This window comes from Balaenoptera acutorostrata, chromosome 11 (genome assembly GCF_949987535.1).
Source record: "Balaenoptera acutorostrata chromosome 11, mBalAcu1.1, whole genome shotgun sequence".
Classification (NCBI taxonomy): Eukaryota; Metazoa; Chordata; class Mammalia; order Artiodactyla; family Balaenopteridae; genus Balaenoptera; species Balaenoptera acutorostrata.
The window spans coordinates 21,864,115-21,880,962 of record NC_080074.1 but is presented as its reverse complement, the minus strand read 5'-3'; the positions used below and the strand labels follow the sequence as shown (position 1 = coordinate 21,880,962).

General features: G+C 35.7%; 1 protein-coding gene across 2 annotated transcripts in view; it reads left to right on the top strand.

Moving 5' to 3' along the window:
- Window positions 1-11,376, top strand: part of SCYL2 (SCY1 like pseudokinase 2) — a 58,251-nt gene extending 46,875 nt beyond the window's left edge. For both annotated transcript variants that reach the window (XM_007165826.3, XM_057557058.1), the window contains 6 exons: window positions 1,044-1,162; window positions 5,416-5,516; window positions 6,897-6,963; window positions 7,101-7,196; window positions 8,192-8,311; window positions 9,730-11,376. In XM_007165826.3, coding sequence (XP_007165888.2) covers window positions 1,044-1,162; window positions 5,416-5,516; window positions 6,897-6,963; window positions 7,101-7,196; window positions 8,192-8,311; window positions 9,730-10,374 — 1,148 coding nt within the window. In that variant the 3' untranslated portion in view covers window positions 10,375-11,376. The remainder of the gene's footprint in view (window positions 1-1,043; window positions 1,163-5,415; window positions 5,517-6,896; window positions 6,964-7,100; window positions 7,197-8,191; window positions 8,312-9,729) is intronic.
- The last annotated feature ends 5,472 nt before the right edge of the window (window positions 11,377-16,848 follow it).

Genomic DNA, 16,848 nt, shown 5'->3' with positions numbered 1-16,848 from the left:
AGTGCCTGATTTATAGAAAGCCCTCAGTAAATATTTGTAGGAATGGTCAGTAAGTAATCTGTTGTGGACCTCTGTAGAAATAGAACTTTTGGGATATGGTATGAAACTTCTGAGCTCAAAGAAGTTAGTCTTCTTGAGAAGGAGTTTGACGTAGTGGAAAGAGCCCTAACCCCAGTCCTGGCTATGCCAGTTCCTCGAGTGACTTTGAAAAGTTTCTTCATCTGTCAAATGAGGATAAAAATAATATCATTATAGGAGTTCTGTGAGAATCAGTGAGACCAACTGAAGGGAAAGTAATGAGCATAGTGCCCTGCAAATAAGCATTTAATGGGCACTCAAAGTTATTCTTTGAGTATGTAAGTGAAGTGTGCATTAACAGCAGAATAACAGCAGATGGTGTGTTCTAAAGCTCTGGATTCTATCTATACAAAACACTTATAACACAAAAGCATTCAGAGAATGAGGAGCAAACGTGCTCAGTTTACCAAATGAAGGCTTTGTGCAATAGGTGTATCAAGCAGGGTCCTGAAAGTTGAGTAAACAGGTAAGACAACAGGGAAGGACTGTGTGGAGTTGACTTAAATTATTGAAGTTCAGAGTTGTTGAGTCTGATTGGTTAAAGAAGTGAATAAAGTTATAGGACCTATACTTAGACACTTTAAATAGATGTCTCAAGTTTGAATGAGATGTCTGAAATATATGTTTAGATGTGTTCAGAATAGAGAGACATTCTGTAGCCTTTCTGCTGCACTGTAAGAACTGTATCTCGTTCTGATAGACTTTTAATTTTATACTATCATTAAATGTGTTCTTAAAACCAAAAGAATACAGGATAAATGTGTCATGGTATGTTAAATCTAAACTGACAGTAAAGCTGAAATCATTCTGATCCATATATAAAAGCATCCTTCTTCTAAGCATTGATAAGGAAAAATTTGTAACTACACTGATTATCAAGAGATTTCATATAGATACACTGTTTTTCTGATTTCTGTTGATTTGTGGTACTGAATTATAACATTTGTCTTACTCTTTTCTGTCAGGTATTTACAAATGTACTTTTGCTCATAAGAAGTTGGGAATCACCAAAGAGCAGTTGGCTGGAAAAGTATTGCCTCATCTGATTCCCCTGAGTATTGAAAACAATCTTAATCTCAATCAGGTAGGAGTAGTTTTGTGCTTTATTCAGTTTATTCAGCTTACTGTTTTCTTGGCATTGAATGTATAAATATATTACATATAAATAGGTAAAACAAGGAAAAATATGCCAAAGAGATAAATGAAGAAAGTTTGTGGGTTCAAAGTAAGGAGTATGTGAGTTGGAAGGATGGATTATTGGAGGCCTAATTGGGAGATAGTAAATGAGCAGAATTTTGAAAGATGTGTAGGATTGGGGACTACTTCAAATTTGGGACTGTGAAATTGACATGAACAAAGGGAAAAAAAATATGTCTGGGCTGTGTATTCATTATTTATTGCTACCTCACAAATCACCACAACTTGCAGGTTTAAAACAACATAGATTTATTATCTCACAGTTTCTGTGGGTCAGTCAAGCCAGGGCATGTATGCTCTGCTCAGAGTTTCTCACAGTGCCGCAGTCAAAGACTGAGGTCTCATCTGAATGCTCACCTGGGGGAGGATCTGTTTCTAAGCTCACTCAATGGTCGTTGGCAGGATTAAATTCCTTTCAGACTGTTGAACCGAAGACCTCAGTTTGTTGCTCTCTGTTAGCTGGTTGCCACGGTGAATTCCTTGTTTCATGGGCCTCCAACACGGCATCATCTGGTTTCATCAAAGCCAGAAAGAGTCTGCTAGAAAGATGGAAGTTATAGTCTCTTATAATGTAATCAAGGAAATGCCATCCCATTACCTTTGCCATATTCTGTTGGTTACAAGCAAGTCACAGGTCCTGCCCATGTTTGAAGGTAGGGGATTACACAAAGACAGAGTAGCAGAATGAGGAGATAATTGGGACCATTTTAGAGTCTATCTGCCACAGGGAATGAATAATACAGTTTGAGAGATACCTATAATATAATCAGGGAGTGATGATATTAAGATAAATTGAGACTAGAATAGGTAGACTTTCGTTTTATTTTATTTTATTTTATTTTGGCCACGCCATGCAGCTTGCAGGATCTCAGTTCCCCCACCAGAGATTGAACCTGGGCCACGACAGTGAAAGCCCTAGAATAGGCAGACTTTAAATACTCATCTGGTTTAGGTATTTGAACTTTCAAGATGTGGTAAATGTTTGAGCAAAGGAACTATGTACTCAAAGGTTATTATAGAATTACCTCTGCATACCTCTATCACTGTAGTTGTCACAGCTATATACTTGTGTGTCTGACTTTCCCAGAAGGCTGGTTGTTAAAGCTTATTCTTCATTATATCCCCAGTACTTAGTACAGTGCCAGAAACAAAAATTTTTATTGAATTGAGAGAAAATTTGAGGTACAGAGTAATGACAAGGCATTTTGTTCACCATAAAACTAATGTTTAATGATGTATAATGGAGAAGATGGGGAAGGGTTACTGTTTAACTGAGAGTGTCAGAAATGGATAGGCTGGCAAGGTTTGGAATTAAAGACTAAAAGTGAATTAGAGCAATGAAGGAAGCAGAAAGCTGAGAGTTAAGCAAGAGAGCTTTTGGCATAGGGGAGAGTGCTGAGTGAATGGAGTTTTCAAATTAGAGAAATTTGTAAAATTAATCAGATCGAAAATTTCATTTGAAGTGGTAGGGTAAGCCCCTGAAGGTTTCTGTCCTTAGATTTCAGTTTTTGTCTTGATAATTTCTTCATATCTTGGATGGCAGGGTTGAAATTAGGATTGGCAAAAAGGGAGGATGAATATTGGGGAAAACTAGAATGATAACATGCCTAAGATAGTCTTCAACTTTTGGTCATTTCTGTTCTTAGTTCTCATATTTATGATTTAGGGTGTTTTAAAATATTCTCAAATGCTTATTTTAGAATATATAATTACATTTGAAGTGTGTTAGTTTTCTTCAGCTTTATGGTTGATTTTTTTGAGGAGCCTATTTTCATCAGCAGAAATACTTAGATTCATATCATCTGGTATTTTACAATGGTTAGCATGGATGTGGTCTGCTTTCCTATTCATTTCATGGACAGGGTTCCTAATTCAAGACTGCCCTCTTCTGTCAGTTCTGATTTAAAATAATCTAAGTATATTACACATTATGTGAAAAAGATAAAGTAACTTAGGAAAATACATTTTTAGCATTTGATTAAAAAAGAGCAAATACCATGCAGCAATCCAAACACAATCACAACTTGTGTTGGGGGACAGTTCCTATGACCACCCCCAGATTCAGTGATTCACCAGGAGGACTCAGGCCTCAGCCAATGGTTGTACTCACAGCTATGATTTATTGTGGTGGAAGAATATAAAGCAAAATCAGTGAAGGGAGAAGGTTCATGGGGCAAAGTCTGGAGGAAACCAGGCTCAAGCTTCCAGAGTCATCTTTTGGTGGAGTCACACAGAATGTGCTTAATTTCCTGGGTAATGAGTTGTGACAGCGTGTCTGAAATATTGCCAGCCAGAGAAGCTCATTGGAGACTCGGTGCCTGGAATTTTTACTGGGGGCTGATCAAGTAGCACCCCCTGCCTGGTACTCAAATTCCAGTTAGGCACAGTGAGCCACTATTATCAGTTAATGGTGGGAACCTCCCGAAATCTGAGTTCCTGGACACCAGCCAAGGGCCAACCTTGCAAGCAGACTTTTCCAAGGATAGCAGTGCAGGCCTACTATGTTAATGCTTCAACAATATAGATGAATCTCACAAACATTATGTTGAGCAAATGAAGCCAGACACAGAGGAGGATCTACTGAATGATTCCATTTATATGAAACACAAAGACGGTTAAAACTACACTGCTAGAAGTCAGAATAGTGTTTTCTCATATGGCGAGGGAGGGTAGGAAATGACTAGAAGGGGGCACGAGGAAGCTTTTGGGGTGCTGCCAATGTTCTGTTCTTTTTCTGGCTACTGGTTAAATTCAGTTTGTGAATTTTTTGAGATGTGCACTTATATGTATACTTTTCTGTGTATGTTATATTTTGTTAAAAAGTTAAAAAAACTAATCAGCAAAGAGTCAGTCATGGTAAACAGCTAAGGAAATATGCCTTTTGTTACTCTCATGGTCAGACAGAGGATAAATGGATGATAGAGCATGGTTGAGAGGCAGCATAACGTAGTAGAAAACAGTACAAGTTTTGGAGACAGACTTAGTATGAATTCTAATTCTGCCATACAAGTTATTTAGTATTTCTGAGTAAGTTGCTTTCTCTCTTGCTGAGCCTGAGTTCCCTCATTTATAAAATAGAAATATTAATAAATTTACTTTGAAAAGTTGTGAGGATTAATAAAATAGTATATTTATAAGCACCCAGCCCAAAGACGTAGTTGTAAGATTTGGGGAGGGGAAGAAAGCAGTTTCTAGAGTCTTCCTGTAATATGTGGTATTATTAAAATAAATTGTTTATGATGATCCTGAAGTACCATAAGAATTATTTAACTAGGGGCTTCCCTGATGGTGCAGTGGTTAAGAATCCACCACCGTGCAGGGGACACGGGTTTGAGCCCTGACCCGGGAAGATCCCACATGCCGGGGAGCACCTAAGCCCGTGAGCCACAACTACTGAGCCTGCGCTCTAGAGCCCGTGCTCCACAAGAGAAGCCACCACAATGAGAAGACTGTGCACCGCAATGAAGAGTAGCCCCTGCTCACCGCAACTAGAGAAAGCCCGCAATGCAGCAACGAAGACCCAATGCAGCCATAAATAAATAAATAAATAAATAAATTATTATTTAAAGTTTAACAAAAGCTTAAACTATGTTTAACTTTGAATTAGATATACTTTATGAATTTTAATTATTTGGAAGTTAGATTATGTATATTTAATATTTCTACTAACTTTTTAGAAAACAAGGCTTATTTTAGCCAAACATGTCATTTTTATAATGATCTGAATAAAGAGTAATTTTTTATGCATTATTAAGCAGATTGTTTTCAGATATGCACAAATTTAGATGGGCATTTTTGGACTAGTCTAGAAAAATCAATATGTAATAACTGCTGGAGTTGAACTTGTATAAGACTGCTGAATAATAGCTGTTAGGCAACTCAGGATATAAAACTTATTGAGAACATGTTTTCTGGAACTTAAAAGTCTCATCAACTATATCACCACCATACAGAGATACTGTAAAAGCTTGCTCTGATACATTGAGCTAAAATATACTATTCTTATGTCATCAGTGCTATGAATGGGTCTATTCTGATAAAAATAGAGAATATTATGAATAACTTGTTGAATTATTTTATTAGATTACCTTTGTGGCTAACTTGAAACATTATAACCATATCAATTTCTTATTACACCAGTTCAATTCCTTCATTTCCGTCATAAAAGAGATGCTTAATAGATTGGAGTCTGAACATAAGACTAAACTGGAGCAACTTCATATAATGCAAGAACAGCAGAAGTAAGTAGGTTGCATATGAATTGCACATGGTCCAGGAGTGACATTAAAGTTATGTCATGGTTGATTTTCTAGAATATGGACTAGAAAAATTGAAGGATTTCAATTTGACTATATGTAAAGCATATAAAAATTTTCCAACATATTAAGTTGAACTGAGTTTAAATAGAATGTTGTTGAAAATCTGATGTCATTTCTGAATACAGAAGCATAATAGGATGTAACCTTAGCGTTTTCTCTGCATAAAGAAAATTCTGTTTCTAAGAAAATCTCTTGTCACATTAGCTACTGGCATTGTAAACTCAGGGTGCTGATTGCCAAGAGCACCACTTAAAAATATTTTTCAAATCTGTGAAATCCTGGTGTTTTGATTTCTCCTTTTTTCTCTAACCCCAGAAACATTTATAGAGAATTCATTCCATATGTAGTACCACAGCGTGTACCTCTTTTTTTGTTTGTTTGTTTTTAGGGAGGATTTTCTAAATTATTTGCAAAATACTAGTATTCAAAGGAAGAGGGGAAGGGTAAAAATTATTCAGTGGAAAATGCCAGTTTTTATGATCAAATCTCCACTATATTCTTTGCTCCAGAGGCAAAACATGATTTTAGGATGCCTGTTAAAGTTTAATCCTGAGTCAAAGACATCTGAAAATCAGTAAAACTGATATCAATCATGAGCCAAGTCCCTCAAAAGAAACTTTTTAGGTTCTGCTCCAGTGTAAGATGAAGGCTTTATGGAAATAAATACACAAGGTGTAGAATGATGTGAAATAGCCCTTTGTATGCACTAAGTATTCTGTGATGTATATATTTATCATGTTTAATGGATTGACTATATTAACTTAGGAACCCTGAAAAATAGTCTTTAAAAATTACAACAGAGAGAAATTTTCTATCTATTATTTATACTTGAGGTGTAAATGAACCTTCTCTTTTTCTCCTTCTATCTAAATCTTACCTGTTTTTCAAGGCATAGATCTTTCCCACATCACTTATTCAGTGATTATAGCATTTATTGTTAGAATCAGAGATTCTGAACTTAATCACATTAAGTTCACATATCATATCTTGTCTCTCAGTGAGCTGTAAACTCTTCTATGGTAAGAACCATGCTTGCCTGGTTTTATGACACTAAGTTCTCCAGTAAATCTCAAATGCTGAGCTTTAAAAAAAAGACGTGTGTACAAATGTTGGTTTTTGGGGCAAGCAGACATTAATAGTAGTAAATAATGAAAAAGATTATGACTATCCTTAAAGAATGAAGTTGCAGTTTGTTTAGACTGTAGTAAATTCCATGTGGATGAACTATTTTTAGTACAAGTTTTATTTTTAAAGCATACATTTCCTTTTATTGCTTTGTCATAACTCAACTCTCTCTTACAGATCTTTGGATATAGGAAATCAAATGAATGCTTCTGAGGAGACAAAAGTTACAAATGTTGGGTCTCAGGTAAGAAGATATTTAGATTATTCTAATTTTTGAAAAAAAGTGCTTGATAGTGTACTCCATTTCGGGGACCTCTGATCTTTAAGCAGTAAAATCACAATCTTGCACGTCATTCAGCTGGTTGACTTTTTGTATTTCAGCATATTGACAAAGTCTTTAACAACATTGGAGCAGACCTTCTGACTGGTGGTGAATCAGAAAATAAAGAGGATGGGTTACAGAATAAACATAAAAGAGTAAGTGTCTTTACTGTTCTTTCAGTACTCGTATTTATATTATATAACTTCTAAAACCACAGATTTTTGTTGGGAAATACTACTTAGCTTAATAAGAAACATTCTTTAATTATCTTTATGAAATTTAAAAGTTATCAGTGGGTCATGCATGATCTGACGCATGTTGAGAATAAACATGCTTAAGATTTTTAACTTCCTTTATTATTCAGTCTCCCATGTTGGTAACATTTCTAGGTTGCCTGACTTCTTTGTCCTTTCTACTGTACTTTGCCAGTCACATCCCTTGATAAATTCTACAGTGTCTCTTCTCTGATTCTGATTTTGAATAACAAACTTTAAAATGATACTTTCCAATTGAAATGTTGGTTAGCATCCAATATAAAAAATATGTCAGTGTTGAATTTCTGCTGAGGGCAGTTTTCTTCTGTTCATTCAACAGTTATGAGTACCTGTATGTGTAGAGCCAAGGAACTACTAGACATTGTTGTTTACAAAATTGTAAGAGGACGTACTGCGAGCTTATAGGTTGGCAAAGTTGATATGAGAAAAAGACAGATGTTGAATTTGATGCAGACGTTAGCAGTGAAAGAAATTGTTCATGTTAAAAAAAACAAGTTGTTTCCTTTTTAACTTAGCTTTTTGATGAGTTTCTAAAATATCTTTGGAGTGAGCTAGAATCTCCCAATTTTATAAAATGATATCACCTAATCATATTCTCATTGTCTGGAAAAAGATGATTCTAATGAATGGTTTTAAAATAATAATTTTATTATTATTTTCATACTGGAAATAGTTTAGCATGGATCCTGTGAGTTTCTACCTAAAGTTAAATCTTATCGTAATTCAAAGTATAACTTACGCTGTGGCAATCACCAATACAGGAGTAGTTTGTAATCTACTTGGTATTGTCAGACATACCAAAAAGAAATCTTCTGTTTTATAAATGGAATTATGAAAGTTGTCAGTTGATGTTTTTGGTTTTGTTTTGTTTTAAGGCATCACTTACACTTGAAGAAAAACAAAAATTGGCAAAAGAACAGGAGCAGGCACAGAAGTTGAAAAGCCAGCAACCTCTTAAACCCCAGGTGCACACACCTGTTGCTCCAGTCAAGCAGGTCAGAGTTCATTTCTTTTGCATAATTCAAGCATACTACACTTTTTTTTTTTATATCTTTATTGGAGTATAAATGCTTTACAATGTTGTGTTAGTTTCTGCTGTACAACAAAGTGAATCAGCTATATGTATACATATATACCCATATCCCCTCCCTCTTGAGCCTCCCTCCCACCCTCCCTATCCCATCCCTCTAGGTGGTCACAAAGCACCGAGCTGATCTCCCTGTGCTATGCAGCAGCTTCCCAGTAGCCATCCATTTTACATTTGGTAGTGTGTATACATCAGTGCTACTCTCTCAGTTCATCCCAGCTTCCCCCCACTGCAAGTCTGTTCTCTACATCTGCGTCTTTATTTCTGCCCTGCCACTAGGTTCATCAGTACCACTTTTTAAAATTCCATATATAAGGCATACTACTCTTAAGGAGTAAGGTAGTATAGAACTTAGTCTACCTACTAGTGTTTTATAAAAATGTATTTCAGAAAATACTTTAATGTGTAATTTCTAAGAAGTATGGGCATCAAGAATTTTCCAACAACTCCTCAATAGCCTGCCTAATATATAATGTTTTGTAATAGTGCTTGTTACCAACAAAGAGGAAGCTAGATTAATGGGAGGGTTCTTAAAAAATATTAGGTCTATGATACTAATTCAATGCTGTTCACTTTGAAATGACCAGGAATATTATATTCATGCGTTTATGTATTTTTGAGCAAAAAGCAATTTTCAGTTTTTAGCTTTTTTGTTATAGTTATGTTTGTGAATTGATTTAGGAATACTTACCTATATGTCCTGGCCAGTATTTATTTCCTGCTATGGTCCAGGCAGTGTTCTAGGTGCTGGTGTTAGAGCAGTGATTAAGGTCTCTGCTGATAGAAAGTTTACACTATTACTGATTTCAGAAATTACTTTATCTTACAAGCTTTCTTTAAATTATTTTTTGTTGTTGTTGTTGCCTCTTAATCATTAAATTTCTTCCTCTGGGAAAAATCTTTGTGGGCCAAGAGGTAAAAATAAAGTATTTTGTAGGTACTTATAAAAGAATAGAGAAAATAAATTTCCACAAAATTTTGATGAAATTCAAAATACAAAAATAATAGAGTATCCTTGTCTGTAATACAGATCTAATGAGAAAAATGCAATTCTGTTTTTTGGTGGAGGTGCAGCGGGGGAGACAACATTTCATTTAATTGGAGTTCAGAGTTGTGTTCCCTGTCATCAAATTGATTGCAAATGTTCATCCTTAAAAAGCCTTACAAAAATATGTGGCAGGCTGGATTTGGCCTGTGAGCTGTGGTTTGCTGTCTTGGTGTAGACTATTGAGCTTAATTTTAACTTGTACTTTATGATAAAATTTATCAAATGTTTACTAATTTTAAAGTAATTTGGAGATAAAGTAATTTACTCATATTTTTCAGACTAAGGACCTGACAGACACATTGATGGATAATATGTCATCTTTGACCAGTCTTTCTGTTAGTACCCCTAAAATTTCTGCTTCAAGTACCTTCACTTCTGTTCCTTCCACGGGCCTTGGTATGATGTTTTCTACATCAATTGATAATACAAAGAGAAATTTAACAAATGGCCTGAATGCCAACATGGGCTTTCAGACTTCAGGATTCAACATGCCAGTTAATACAAACCAGAACTTCTTCAGCAGTCCAAGCGCACCTGCAGTGGCCAAGATGACACTGGGAACACCTTCCACTTTGCCAAACTTCAGTGCTGTGAGTGTTCCTCCTGCTGGTGCGAAGCCGACTCAGCAAAGACCCACAGATATGTCTGCTCTTAATAATCTCTTTGGCCCTCAGAAACCCAAAGTTAGCATGAACCAGTTATCACAACAGAAACCGAATCAGTGGCTTAATCAGTTTGTGCCTGCTCAAGGGTCTCCAGGTGTGGGCAGTTCGGTAATGGGAGCACAGATGCGCATGATAGGACAGTCTGCCTTTGGTGTGCAGACTAATCCTTTCTTTAACCCGCAGAACTTTGCACAGCCGCCACCTACTATGACCAGTAGCAGTTCAGCTAGCAGTGACTTAAAAGATCTTTTTGGGTGAGGTGTCATGCTCCTGTTTTTGAAGGATTACTTCAGTTTTAATCATGGGTAAGCTGATTTACATCTATATAGTTGGCTTGGAGGAAGTACTTCTGTGGGAAAGTGAATGGTCCTGTGACAGAAAAATATCTGTTGTCATGCCAGCATAGTAGTTGTATGGACTCTTTAACAGTTGAGGTTTTTAAAGCCTTGAGGATTTTTTTCCTCTTACCAACTCCCCTTCAGGTTTTTAAAAGACCCAACCCATATCAATCTCAACGAGAAAAAAAAGACACCTGAGTATCTTGAATAGCAGAATTTTTAAATCAAATGTTTATTTTGGCTTGTAAATCTTGGTGTTATTTAAAAAATTGAGTCGATGGTAATTGCAAGTTTCATCTGTTAAATACTACATGGTACACAGTCTGCCTTCACAAGTCATTAGTCTTCATTATTACTATGTGAAAAATCTTGATACTGTATTGATTTGTTTGCATTTAGTGTGACTGAGTGAGAAAATGATAAGCCTAACGAAAAGGATCGGGTCATTTGCTTTTCCAATCTTATTACTTCTCAGATGAACTAATGTTTAGTGCAAAAGACTGAGCAAACACTGCAGAATTTAACTTAACCTTGATTTCATTGGTTCAAACTAAAGGCATTATTAACTATCATAAATGCAAACTAATCGTTGTAAATTATATTTTAGCATGGTCTGCCTCAAATAGTAATGTATTTTTCTGCATTTACTTGGATATGTTTAGAATCGCTTTTTTTCCTACTGTATCACAGACAGAAGAGGTATGTACTGATTTGTACAGGTATTTGACAAAGCCCTCTGATGTGCTTTCCCTGACTACTGCCTTCATATTTCATTTTGAATTCAAACTTCTGAGGTTGCAGCACATATGAATTGCATTTTCAAAAGGAGATTTGTAAGAATTAAACTATATTTAATGAGTATACTTTTGAGATTTCTGCTGTATTGTTTCAAATGTAATAAACTTTACTTCTCTAAAAATGAGCACTTGTATCTTCTGGCTACTAACAGATTAATTTTCAGCTTGATACGTTATGATAACGTCTGACTGTCAGTTACTGCATCTGAAGTTTAAATCTTCTCTAGGAATTTCAGGACCCTTTGTTCGAACATTTTTATGTCCATAATTAGCCATTTTTAGGAAAGAAAGAATAAATTCTTCTAACGGGAAACATGCTTTCTTTTTCAAGGCCTTTCTCTGATATTTTTCTTTGATTTGCTGATTAGTCAACCATGGAATCATGCTATAGATGTCATTTGTATTTCGTTAAATTATATTCCATCATTATGTGATAACTTTAAACTGATCTTTCAGGGAACTATAAATGTATTATAATTGCAGCCATAGAGTTTGTGGTTTTTAATTATCTGAAACCAGCAATCATTTAAAATAAATCATATGAAGTTTAGTGTGCTGACACTACATTTATTCATTGAAAAAATATGTATACACACACTGAACATACAGTACTTGATTATAAAATGTAATTTGATAATATCGCTGGCAGCATTCAGTAAGAGGGTATGTTAAAAAATAAAAAGTCAGCTTAACATCCGGTTTCTGTATGAGCTGTATTTTGTTACATGGTTTTAGGAAAAGGACTGATAGGAATGCTAAAGAAGCTTTTCCAAGAAATGAAAAGCACTAGGAAGAGCAGATGCTTTTGGCAGATACATTCATACCTCGACCTGATTATTTGTCTTGTTCGTAACACAATATCTATCTTGAGAAAAGTTTACATAAGGAATAAAACTGCTTAATGTTGAAGAATTTTTCTGCATAACAATTCAGTAGTCACTGTTCATTAGGAAATTGCTTTTTGTTTTGTAAAATAACTTTGTCAGTGTTGAACTCCTAATTAGAAGGAAATCTTAATAGAACAATTTACATAATTTGAACTTCTAAATATAAAAATAGATTATTTGAAAAAATATATGTGATTCTTAGGTAATTTTCACATCTTGAAATTTGTTCATTCACTGAGGTAACGATGCTACATTTTTAGAAGATTTTCTACACTTTTTTCTTACTTTCTTGAAGGTATTTTGTTTAAATCATTTCTATCACTCGAACTGTTACCACTGCCTTTCTCTGTTGTGAAACTGCCTCTAAAAAATAGTTCTGTTTTTAGGCTTGTATTTCTATGTGAACAAAATTCTCAAAGTACTAGATAGATCACCTTAAAATTATTGTAGATATTGATGGCATTTTAAGTCCCTTGTGCTTAGAGTAGAAAGTTGGTAGGTTGAAAAGCACCTGTAGACAAAAATTACAAGAAAGATTCCCTTTTATTTGAATTGGTTCTTTATTCTCCTAATGCTAAAGTGTGTGATATATTTAGAGGATTCATAAAAAGAAATGGAAATAGACTATGTACTTGGCTGGGTTTTGTTTGTTTTGTTTTGTTTTTATTTTGGACCGCTTATAACCCTCTTTTTACCTGAATAAGTTAAGGAAATAGGTTTTTGTTATTGTTTTTTAACCTGTAAAATACCTCACATGGTTGCTTTTACATATTAAAGGAAAAGGTATATGTGAAAGTACCTGATAGCAAGCACAGAGTATGCACCAAATAAATTTTGGCTTTGATGAAACTTTCCATATTAAGTTGTGATTTCATGCTTTGTTATTTACTGGTCTTGAAATAATTTTAGAACAAAACAAATCTGTAGGAATTTAAACTGTATAGGATTTTAAGAGATTATTTATGTTGCCGGCTTTCAAACTATAACTGTGACACTCAGTAAGAAATATATCTTACATTACAAACCCAGTATATGAAATTTATACCTGAAACAAAAGTTTCAGAAAAGCTTTGATACATATAGTATACTTTTTTAAAATTATATCCTATTAATTTAAAAAAAAATGGTTACAATCCCTAAAGAGATTTCATGATATAGTTTGAGTAAAACTGAAATAATTCAACACCACGCAGATGTAGAAACAGAGGGTCAGAGATTCACATGCCCTAACCCAAGAATGTTAGAGCCAGGAATAGAAGCTAGATTTTTTTTTTTTTTTTTTCTGATCTGCAATCCCATGCTTTCTACCATTATATCCTTTATTGTATGAATTCTGGAGTTGCTTTTGTCAAAATGGTTTAATATAGTAAGTATTATGTGTTCAGTACTTATTTGGTACCATAAATATATTTACATTGGAAAAATTGGCATTGAAGAGGAAGAGGGAGATGATAGAATGGAAATGTTCATGGTCAAAATCGGCCTCTGGGCTGCTTCTCTGAATTGTGGATGAGATGGCTGGGGGAGCCAGGTTAGCAGTGCTTGCAGTACCCAGACATGTAGTAGAATTAAAGCATATAACCTTGAGGAGAGGGTGGCATAGTGGAAAAAGCCATTTCACCAAAATGGAGCTTGTTAGATATTAGAAACTTCTATCCAAAGCAGCCAAGTTGCTCTAGCCACTCAGAGAGGATTTAACTACCTGGAGTGCAGCACACATACGTAATTTAAAATTTCCTAGTAACCACATTAAAAAGTAAAAATGGATGAAATTCATTGTAATAATATATTTTGTTTAACTTAATAGAGCCAAAATATCTTTTAAACATGAACTGATACAAAATTTAATGATATATTTTACGTTCTTTTTTGTGCTTAGTCTTGAGATCCAGTGTATATTTTACACTTAGGACATATCAATTCAGGCTAGTCACATTTTGAGTACTTGATAGCCACGTGTGGCCAGTAGCTCCTGTGTTAGATATGTAGGTATATATGGAAGGTAAGAAGCCAAAAGAGTGAACTCTGGCAGTTACCAGTTTACTGTCTCCCAGCTCCAAATCCATCCTTCTCTGCCCTGCTTTGTGATACTCGAGCTGGACCCTGTAAACGCGTCTCCCTTGCCAGCTTGGCAGAATGTTAGGCTTCGTCGGTAGAGGGTCCTGAAGTGGCACTGCAAAGCAATAGCGGCAAGAAGTCACTTCTGGATTCTGGTTCTCCATTTTTATTCACTGCAGGAGCCCGGCAGCCCCAGCGGAGGACCCCAGCTGTGCCTCAGTCACACTCTCCCACTTGGGAGCAGCTCCGGTGGGCTGCTTTCGGCCACTGCCTCAAGCAGCTGTCTCCCACTCTGGCCCTCTGACAAATGTCTTCACCACTGGTGGCTGAATGTACCTGTGGAAACCACGCCTTCGCCGAAGAAGGCGCTCAGCTTGAGGGGTTGGAGTGGGGAAGAGAGCCTCTCCTAGTCTTTAGTTCCTTAATTTTCTTTTTACTTTCTCCTAGCCTAGAGGTAGTAGCTGCCTTTTTTTCTTTTTTTTTTTTTGCAACGGCTACTTCTGAACTCCTTAGAGTCCTTTTTTATGCCTTTTAAAGGCATAAAAGGACAAGTAACTTCTACTAGTTGACAATTACTTCATTAAAATTTCCCCGTTCAAATGTCTGGTTTTGTCTCCTAACCCTACCTTCACTGGTAAGACTCCTCAGTCTATTAAGCCATTTAAAAATGGGGCCAATATGAAATAAGTCAGACAAAGAAAGACAAATGCAAGTATGATTTCACTTTTATGTGGAACCTAAAAAACAAAGGAAAAAAGAAAACAAAACTCACAGAGAACAGATTGGTGGTTATCAGAGGGGAAGTGGATTGGGGTAGTTGGGCAAAATGGGTGAAGGTGGTCAATTGTAATGTGACCCATATTAACTAGGCTTATTATTGTAATTATTTTTTAGTGCATACAGTAATCGAATTATTAAGTTTAACACCTGAAACTGATATGTTATAAACCAATTTTACTTCAGTAAAAAAAAGTTGTCCAAAAAAAAAAAATGGGGCCATAGGATGGATATATGTGCTGCTAACAAAAGCTATAGGGAATTGTATATATGTAGCCTATATTAAAACTGTCCTTTCTAAAAGTTCTTTTGAAATGTGCCTTGAGTGGAAATATGATTTAGCTACTCTGTACCTATTTGAGCAGTTCCAATTTTCATCTTTTTTTTTTTTTCCTGTATTTTGGATATATGTTCTTTTTGTGGTGGCCTAGGTTGCTAGGAAACCCAGTGTTTGGCTTTCATATGAGAATGAGACTCTGATGTCCAGAGTTTGCATGTAGGGATCAGCATTCATGTAGGTCCCTTCCGAGTCCCTGCCAGTCTTTCTAAATGCAATGATCAAACAAAAGTCAAATATGGGGCTTGTCCACGGGCGCATTAGGAGCATAGAGTGCATGGACTTTGGAGCCAGATAAAGTTGGGGTTTGGGAGGGGGGCATATTTTTTTTGAAATTTCAGGCTAAAATTATAGCATTTATGCTCTTTGGAGGTTGGATGGGTTGCTTTACACATTTGTTCAGTTGGAACAGATCCAAAATAGTTTTTAGGAAAATCTTGTCTCTAACAGTGGGTGCTCTTAAAATCACTTTTGTGGAGAGATGGAAAGGCCTCTCACTGAGGTGGTATCCTCCTTAGACTGCTCCAGTGTCAGAAGGGGATGGCATCTTTATCCCCAGCTCCAGTGATCATACAGACCTGCCCCTAATCAGCAATGATATCTGTACCCAGATACTTGTCAAAGAACAACATTTAACTCTCTATTGCCCAATGTTCAAAATCTCATTTTTGAGAAAGTTTTATGGAGGAGGCCAAAAATTGAGTAATCCATTCATTTCTTTAGAAATTCTGAATGAAATTAAACCCACTGTGGAGACCTTTGTGCCTGGGTTGCATTGTTTTGGCCACACATCAATTTCTGTTACTGCACTTAGCTTTGGACTGTATTATGAAACATATTCATGCCAAGGATGATGCTGGTTCACTCTAAGATAAAATAGTTTCTTTGAGGACCCACAAGAGAAACTTCAGGTTTCAGATCAGGAGTAAATGTGCTTCTAAGCAACTAGTTTGCCCTTATCTTTTAAAGTCTGAATAATGGAGCAAATCACGTATTAACAGCTTGGAGGTTCAGGCAAATTTGCAGCCCACCTGTAACAAATATATAGGACGTTAATAGTATGCATCGTTCAGTACTTCTGGCTTTATCTGATTTTTAAAATTCTTATTTCTCCTTTGCTCTGATTTCCATTTTAAAAAACAAGTTTTGTATTATGTTCTTAGAAATTCTCATTTTGGAACAAGGTAAAGTGTAAATAAGTATATGGAATGAATGAGTTTACATCTTGTCTCTTTGACCAACTGACCAGAATAAGTTTTCTCAGCTATAAAATGAGGATCACGTCTTACAGACTCATTAGGATTAAATGAAGTAAACGTGTGTGAAGCACCTGACAAGGCTCCTGACATACTGTAAGTACTCGATAGATATCCTCACCTTGCTTATGCTGGACATAAGCCTCTAAAATAATATCCACTTGAATCAAGAGCAGATACCTCACCTAGCATTATTTGAATACGTTTATTCTTCAAAAAAACAAGCCAAAAATAGGTTATAGGCTATGAGATTCTTGGGACACAAATAGTAATGAGATGTAG